Genomic DNA, 9,363 nt, shown 5'->3' on the forward strand with positions numbered 1-9,363 from the left:
GCCCATTTATTGTGGTTTTTTTTAAGTTATTGTTGTGTGTGTTTAGACTTTAGACTTTTAATAGTTAATTAGTTATTGAAGTTACCTATGGTTGGATTTAGCTGCTGCTTGTTGTAAATTCACTAAAATTATAATAGTTAACGTTGTGATGATTAATTGAATTAATTGTTAATTGGGTTGATAGTTTACTTAATTTTATTGTTGTACAACTTATTTGTATACTTACATGGGATTATGTGACTTTAGCTGGTCCATACTTCTAATTATTTGTGTATTTTTGAAATTTACATTAGAATATATTTATGCTTTTGTGTGTTTAGTTATAATTTTATATATTACTATAATTTAGTTGGTCTATAATTACATACAATCCCCTTTCATTATATCCCAAGTTTGATTTCACAGGAACCGTTTAGCAATGAAATAAATAACACTTCATTATTTGAAAAAAAGTACTGAGTTGTAAATGTTATATAGCACTTCCAAACGAGACCATAAATCATGAAAAAGAGAACTGTCAGGTAGATAGTAGAACTTAGAAGCAACTTATGAGACGTCAAGATAATCCCCATCAAATATAAACTTACAAGCATTTGTAGAATAGCTTACTTAACGTAAGAATTACAAGCCAAAACTCGACGGGCAATTTGTGCCAAGACCAAGCAAAATCCTCAAGCCAAAACACCTTCAAATAACATGATATTATAAATATACAAAATGTCAAACCAATCTGAATACCAGTTATAGACACCCGCAATAGCATCACCAAACTAAAGTAAGGATCATGAAGTTACTGCCCAATGTTTTCCAAAATAAAACACCGCAAAGGCAACACTACTTCAAGAAAACAAGGTTAAAAGTATGGGCTTTTTATATAACTAATAAATTTCATCATCACTGTCTTCCTCGTCTTCTTCAATATTAGAATGCATCATCATTGAAAATAATGCTGCCTCCATTGGATCCAATGCATCATTTCTAAAATCATCCGGGCCAAAGTCATCGACACCAGAAGCCAATGCTTCAGCCAAGGAAGTCATCCGAATGAAATCCACGTCATCATCTTCCTCGGAATCAAAAGGGCAAGGACCTGGTCCAGTGACCAGCATGTCTGAGATAGCCATCATTTCATAGGGATCCATCTCATCAAACATGTCATTGTCCCTCATGATGGAATATAATTCTCCACCTGATAAATCAACATCACCCAGCATATCCAATACATCATACATATCAAGATTGTTCGGTCTTCGTCTAGGTGGTGGCCTCTTATGAATCCATGTGTATGAACCAGGTTTCACAGTGTGCTGAAAATAACAGATATTGAACACATTAAAGGAGTAATCAAAGGGAACATAGATACAAGAAAGATGAACACAACCAAACTCAAGCCTCAAAAGTCATAAATGTCATTATTTCAAATGAGGGGAATCACAAACAGAATCAACTTCAAGTAATCCTTTATTTCTGAAGACCAAATTGAACCACTGGAATGACAGTAGCAACCTACAAATCCTAACCTGGCTTGTTTCCAAAACACTGCTAATTATTTTTCCATGGCTCATCATCCATTGCTGTTCAGTTTCTATGAACGCTCAACTAATTTCAGTAACACAACAAATACATACCCCACCAAATGAAGTATCATTTTAGGTGTCCCAACATATTACAGGTACAAGTAAAATTGTAAAAATAACTATATAGCTAAAATAAAAATTTAAAAAAGGGGAGAGAGAGAACAACTTATATATAACAAAATTTGTGTATATGTCTTGATTCGGTTAAGGAAAATATACTGTAAAAGCAACCGTCATTGTCTTTATAAAATATTCGTTTTATTTTAATCCCTATAAAAAATAGGTTTTGGTTTTGGTCCTAAAAAATTTGTTACATCAGGTACAAACTAAAATGTTGACAAGGCAAGATGTGCCACATCAGCATTTAATCTGCCACGTCAATACTTAGTGAAAATTAATGGTGGAGACTAAAATAGACAACTTTTAAATTCTACTGGATCAGAACCAAGAGAAATTTTATAAGGAACAAAACCAAAAAATAGATTGGGGGGAGAACCACTCTTCTTCAATACAACATCAAACATCCCATATTACTCAATGTGTGACTTTGACCCCATAATGCCCAAGTCCCCAACAAATAACAATACACTGGCCTCAGAGAGCCAACGTCAATAGCGGTTATCGTCTATCAATATTTGGTGTTTACTTTAATTCAGCCTATTCGTAACCCTTTCCATGCCACCAACAACCAGGCTCTGATACTATTGTTAAGTGCCTAAGAAGAAAAGTGGAAAACCAAACCTTAGAAGCTAGCTATTAAGGGCGAAGAACTACTCTTTTTAAATACATCATCAAGCATCCCATATTACTCGACTTGGGACTTCGAGCACCCCATAATATCAAAGTCCCTAACAGCACCAGTTTTCGTTTTACTATTGTAAACCAAACCATACAGTTTTTAGCACTCATAGCTGAAACAAATACCAAAATGAATTTTCTTGACCTATATCATCCTCTCACCACATCATACATAATTTTCCCCATGAACGGAATCTTCTCTTAAGAATAAGATGCTATGTACTTTAAAGAAATCTAACATTCTCTGACATTTACTGTAAAAGAAGCATTGGTAAAACATTGAGTTCTGATTTAAACACAAAGGAAGAGAAATTTGAATCAGCCTGCACTCAAAGACCTAAAAACGGAGGCAAAGAAAACAAGTTTCCAAGACTAATTCAAAGAATAAATATTTCAAATAGTTGATTTCGCGAATACATGTTGATAACTAAATTTTCATCATATCCATGCACAGTTTTTGATGGCAGATGGCAGCTCATGGTGGAAGGGTAAAAAACTGCCATGAGGTTATAACTAATGGCATTGCGGCAAATGGTGGAAAAATAATATATAAAATATAAATAAAACTACTAACTAGTGATACTTTATCAATAATAATATGAAACTATTTATCCATATTATAATAATCAATATTAAAGATTAAAACTAATATCAAGTTGACATAAATAATAATAATATTAATCTTAACTACGCAGCAGCAGAAGCAAATTGAGGGTTTAGAATAGACGATGAGAATAAAAAAATTTGACGGGTGATAATAGGGAAAAAGAAAAGGATTACAATGGAACAACAAAAACTTGGGGGTTTAGAATATAAAGAAAAAAATGATGCAGCTTAGAGAAGCACCATCGTTGTCAATGTCCCATGCCTCTGTGCCGTTGCATTCTATTACTTTGTCATTGTGGTCTTCCCCTGCAGAATAGGGTGATGCTGTTGGCAGTAATGCTGTTGCATCGCAAGACTTCATCTTCCTCCAGCAGTAGACAGGGAGAGTGAACGACATAGAGTAGAGAGAGCATGAAGAGGTAGAATACGAGAGCTAGAGAAGGCTGTCTTATAAATGTTAGGTTTAGGGTTACTAAAATGACCAAAAGACCCTCTAATTTTTTAAAAAATATATCCAAAAAAACCTGCCAAACTTGTATAATGCACCTCTGGATGCAGCTATTTACTTAAGGAGTATTGGTTAATTATAATATTTTGATTCTTTCTTTTTTAAAACAAAAAAAGATTATGGAAATTTGAACCAGCCCACAATCAAAATGTAAACACCCAAGAAAGGAAGAGGAAACAGATTTCCAGGACTAAATCAATTAGATAATGAAAACGATCATAGATAAGACAAATAGATAATTTAGTATTTTGTAATCCTGATTAGTACTCACTCCAAATATGACCATTAAATAATCAAATTCATATATTTGATGGGAACCAGCCATGGAAATGAGCCTTAGATTAGTTCTGAATTAGTTGGTATACAAATTAACGGGAAAGTGATCAAGAATTCAGATTGAATGAGTAGGGGCTTTAGATATTGTCTTCAAATTAGTTTGAAATTGATGTTACTTTCTTTTCTAATTTTCTGAACCATTACTATCATTATGACCTAATGCTTTAAGAGAGAAGATGCAACATATGCATGGCAAAATGGATGAATTTAATTGCAACAATCAGACTTAATAATAATGAGGAAGTTGTACGTATGACAAATTTTCATATAAAGAACAAGGAGAAACACACAGTGAGCAATTTACTGCTAAAAGAATAATGGCTTTATCATCACCAAGAGTCATGGTAATCAAACAATCCAAAGGGGAAATACATGAAAGAAAGCAAGAGACAAGATAAACTCGAGTACCTTGTAGAAACAACTGGTCCCAAATGGACAGTTTCCATCTCCAAAGTTAAAATGTTTACAATCAATTAACCTGAAAATAGACAATAATTAGTCAGTTAAAATGTCAACAATTCATGATCTGGGTAATATCAAATAAGTTCACAGAAATTGGATCATGTATGTTATATGCAATTCTTCTTGAATATATATATATATATATAAAGTAGCAATAAGTGATGTAACGAATATTTTCACAAAATATCACACACACGGGCACACAAAAATAATTATCAGGTGTGTAGCAGAAGGTGAGAAAAAAAATTACTTGCAGTTTGCCTTGTAGTTATCAATAATTTCCTGTTTCTCTTCCTTTGTAGAATACCAAATACCACTTGGAATGACAAAATATGATAGTTTGCGGCACACAGGGCAGGTTCTCACTGTATTAGTAGTATTATTAAAGTCCATTCCAGAGGTTGGGGCACTACTACGCCAGTTACGGATACAGGATATACAAAAAGCATGGTCGCATTCTGGAAGCAACCCAAACTTACATTCAGCCGGCTTAGGTTTCGATAGAACACGCTCAAGACAAACATTGCATTCTATTTCTTGACTATCTTTCAAACTCTGTAGGTATTTTTCCTTTTTCTCGCAAGTCCGCAAATGATTGTCTTTTACCCTTCTATCAGTGGGATGCAAGCAATATTTTCTACAGTATAAACATTGATTTCCATGAACACGAGAACATTTATCTCCTAGAGGGCAGTTTGCAGCAGCAAATGTACAAAGAAGATGCTCAGATGGTATCGCACTACTAGTACTTGATTCACTAACATCACCATTCCCTAGATAGTCCTGATGCTTATGTAGTGAACGCCTTGCATGCTTGTCAGACGGAGATATCTTTGTGGCTTTTGGAACCCAACTTGACGAAGCTCCTTGAATAGTATGAGCTGCAGCAGAATCCAAAACAACAGATTGGCATCCATTTGCTGAAGATGATGCTTGAGAAACGTTGACATGCTTATATCTGCATCGACTACCGTAAGCACAGAGTCCTTTTTGATGGAATGTGCAAATCTGCTGTCCAGAAACATCTGTATCTTTTCTCTCATGATAAAAATCACATTGCTCCCCTTTCAAACATGCTCCTCGGGCATAAAACTTGCAAATCCTAACACAATTATTAGAGTTTTTTAATTAAAAAAATATATATGAATTAACAAACAAACAAACAAGAAACCAAGAAAGCCCATAAACAACACATAGGAAAATGGTAACAAAATACAAGCACAGGACATCATCATACAAACCAAAACCCTCAGGGTTAGAAATTCTTAAGCATTTTCACTTCACATAAATCTCGTTAGCATTAAAAAATCGTAAACCTAAGTTCAAGATTCACCCTCATATGCTATATTATACTATAATAATCCGGGTCCCAGCTTAGTGAATCTTGCAAGACTTTGTTCGAATCAATTTTAAAGAATGGCAAGTACGTTACCCATCCACAATCAATTTCCATGTCGCTAGTCACGATATAATCTATCACTAACCAAACAAGAACGACTCAAAACAAAAACCCTCCTTCTTTCTCTGCCCAGTTTCTGCAGCCCCAATTATCACATCACCAACCAAATCACACAAAAAAAAATAGGTAACAAAATTTACGAAATAGAAAGAGAGAAAGCATAAATTGAAAGGCCTGTTTGGTGAATCGATGGATCATGGGATGGGATCAGAAAGACAGGAACCAAAATAGTGCAATCGAACAAACAGGTAAACTAACAACAAACAATAATAATAATTTAGGGATTGAAACTAACCTTGTGGACATGGTTATGGAGGGAGAGAGGAGTCAGGATAATATTGGAGAAATGAAATGAGAGAGAATGAGAGAGAAAAGACAACGTTCGATTTTGGATTTTGATTTTCGGGAGAGAAAGGAAAACCTAAAGACAGAAGAGAGGAGGAGGACCCATTTGAAACGGGTTCAGAGGTTTTTGTTTCGTGTTTTTGGCGGTTGGAGATGCTTTCACAAATTCTAGCTTCCTTCACTATTCTCTGCCAGTTCCGATGATAATTTATATATATTTGTACTAATTAACTAAATCATCTCCTAATTTTAATCTCTAATAAATTTAATCATTACATGAGTCCCTAACATCTGATTTTATTAGAAAAACTAGTGTATGTTTTCGGAGTTAAACTCCAAAATGGTCTCTGAGATTGGCGTCGTGCACTAAAATTGTCCCTGAAATTTTAATTACACTAATTATGTCTTTGAGATTGAAAAAAGTACACCATATTAGTTCCTAACTTATTTTTTATTAACGACATTATGACATGGCATGATGACGTGGACTGTAAGTGATACGTGTCATTTCATGATTTGGCCACGTGTACCGGTATGATGATGTGGTGCCCAGTGACACGTGACATGCTGAAGTGGATGGTTGTGCCACGTGTCACAATGTTATTTGGCAACGTGTCCGTTTGAGCCACGTGTCGCAACAGTATTCGTCCACGTGTCATCCATTATGTCATCATTGTATATGCATCAAATTAGTCCCTCACTTTGCATTAAGTGACTCATTTTAGTCCTTGAAATTGAATGTGGTGCACCAAACTAATCTCTTCACCAGTTTTTTCTCATTTTTTTCTATAAATTCAAAATTCACAATATTTTTGAATGTATTAATTTCAATTCTATTTTTTCACATGTTCTTCAAATTTTTATGAAAGCACTTGTATTTAAACGATATATGAAAAAATAGAATTGAAATTAGTGTATCCAAGATATTAAAATTTTAAATTTTAAAAAAATAAGAAAAAATTGGTGAATGGACTAGTTTGGTACACGACATTCAATTTCAAGGACTAAAATGAGTCACTTAATGCAAAGTGAGGGACTAATTTGGTGCATATACAACGATGACATAATGGACGAATACTGTTGCGACACGTGGCACAAACGAACACGTGGCCAAATAACATTGTGACACGTGGCACAACCATCCACGTTAGCATGCCACGTGTCATTGGTCACCACATCATCATATCATTACACGTGGCCAAATAATGAAGTGACACGTGTCCCTTATAGTCCACGTCATCATGCCATGTCATCACGTCATTAATGAAAAATAGGTTAGAGACTAATATGGTGCATTTTTTTCAATCTCAGGGACGTAATTGGTGCAATTGAAATCTCAGGGACGATTTTAGTGCTTGACGCCAATGTCAGGTATAATTTTTTATTTAAAAATTAAACAAAAAATATATATAGTAATTATTATTATAAATATTTTATAATTTAAAAATATTAAAAAATAATTAGTATTTGTCTTAACCAATTTAAATTGGTTGAATAGTCATTTTATTTGTCTGCTTAAGTAAGTATTTGAAGTTCGAATCTCGCATTATGTGTATAACAATATATTAGTTAGCGACAAACCCTTAATAAATAGAGTATTAATATGTTGTAGATTAGTTTTTGGCCTGTCGAGTTAAAAAATTCGTAGAAAAAAATGTAGTTGTCTTCAAAATAGATTAATTTCTTATTAGTAGTAAGGTTTAATTACTCTATTGGTCCCTATAGTTTCGCAAAATTTTCAATTAGCTATGTCTTTATAGTTTTTTTCCTTTTAATTGAGTTCTTGTACCAAATTTTATTTTTGATTGAGTCTCTATACTTTTTTTTCCTTTTATTTGGGTCTTTGCACCATTTTTTTTTAATTGGATCACTATACAATTAAACAAATTACTGTTAAGAATGACCTATTTGAAAAAAAAAATTGGTGCAGAGACCCAATTAAAAGGAAAAAAAGTATAGGAACCTAATTAAAAATTTCGCAAAACTATAGGGACCAATAGAGTAATTAAACCAATTATTATTTATGTACTAATATAATATCTATTATCGATTATTAAGTTTATAATTAATTTTTAACTTAATTTTTGGTAATTAAAATTTAAACAATTGAAATCATTAAATGTTGAGTATTTTGCACTTAATCAATTTTATTTTTGTTATTGAAATTAAAAAAGGATAAGTTGCTGAACGTAATAATTAATTCATTAAGGAGAAAAGATAATATATAATTGTATATTATTTTTAAATGGAAGGCCCTCTCAGTTGTCATATACCAGTTTTGATTTTCTTGTGATCATCCTTATTGCTAGTGTTCCTTAGTTCATTACGTGGAGCTATTCCAGTCACTCAATAAATTCTCATACAATTAAAGTCTAGGTTATATCATTATATATCCTTGTTATAACAATATTAATAGAAGATAAATGGATAAACACTAAATAAGTCATATTTTTCATCATGTTATTACAAAATTTATTAGATTGATTAATATTTCTTGGTAACATGGTGTACTGAAACACCATCGTTTAGTATTAGTTAATATGAAGAGAAACCAATAACAACTCTTGTTATTCAATATATAAATTATTCTATTGAAAAATAAATTAGTATTTTTTAAACTGATAAATATATTTCTTTCTAATTTCTTACACCATTTTGTTTGACAATGTTTATCTTTAAAGAATAACAAATGACCACACTATCCTACAATTTGATATACAAAGTAATTTCTTATCTTGAAATTAATTCTGGTTAGCGAGATAAAATTTAAATTATTTTTTTATTTTTGTACTCAAATTTAAATTTAAATTCAGAATTGATTAACAACATATCATTTTCTAATTTTAATAACAAAAATAAAATTAATTAGGTGCAAAATATTTAACATTTAATAATTTCAATCATTTAAATTTTAGTTATCAAAAATTGTGTTAAAAATTAATCATAAACGTAATAATTGATAATAGATATTATATTAGTACATAAATAATAATAGGTTTAATTACTCTATTGGTCTCTATAATGTCGCAAAATTTTCAATTAGGTCCCTATACTTTTTTCCTTTTAATTGAGTTCTTGTACCAAATTTTCCCTATCTTTTTATTTGAGTCCCTGTACCAAATTTTTTTAGTTAGGTCCCTATACAATTAAGCCAATTACTATTAAAAAGGAGCTAATTGAAAAAAAATTGGTGTAGAGACACAATTAAAAAAAATATAGAGACCTAATTGAAAATTTTGTGAAACTATAGAGACCAACAGAGTAATTAAACT

At 32.1% G+C, this 9,363-nt stretch overlaps 1 protein-coding gene across 1 annotated transcript; it reads right to left on the minus strand.

Annotated features, from left to right (window-relative positions):
* LOC107613372 (E3 ubiquitin-protein ligase makorin) lies at positions 525–6,295 on the minus strand. The gene is made up of 4 exons (XM_016315340.2): positions 6,042–6,295; positions 4,538–5,389; positions 4,234–4,303; positions 525–1,307 (listed from the first exon to the last, which is right to left on the minus strand). The coding sequence occupies exons 1-4, from the start codon at positions 6,050–6,052 to the stop codon at positions 879–881; spliced, it is 1,362 nt and encodes a 453-aa protein (XP_016170826.1). The 5' UTR covers positions 6,053–6,295; the 3' UTR covers positions 525–878.

The sequence above is a fragment of the Arachis ipaensis genome, chromosome B08 (genome assembly GCF_000816755.2).
Source record: "Arachis ipaensis cultivar K30076 chromosome B08, Araip1.1, whole genome shotgun sequence".
Lineage (NCBI taxonomy): Eukaryota > Viridiplantae > Streptophyta > Magnoliopsida > Fabales > Fabaceae > Arachis > Arachis ipaensis.

Coding starts and splice junctions, on each gene's coding strand:
- LOC107613372 (XM_016315340.2), bottom strand. Junction 4,304..4,537: donor AACTACAAGGCAAACTGCAA/GTAATTTTTTTT, acceptor GTCTATTTTCAG/GTTAATTGATTGTAAACATT. Junction 1,308..4,233: donor GGACCAGTTGTTTCTACAAG/GTACTCGAGTTT, acceptor TGTTATTTTCAG/CACACTGTGAAACCTGGTTC.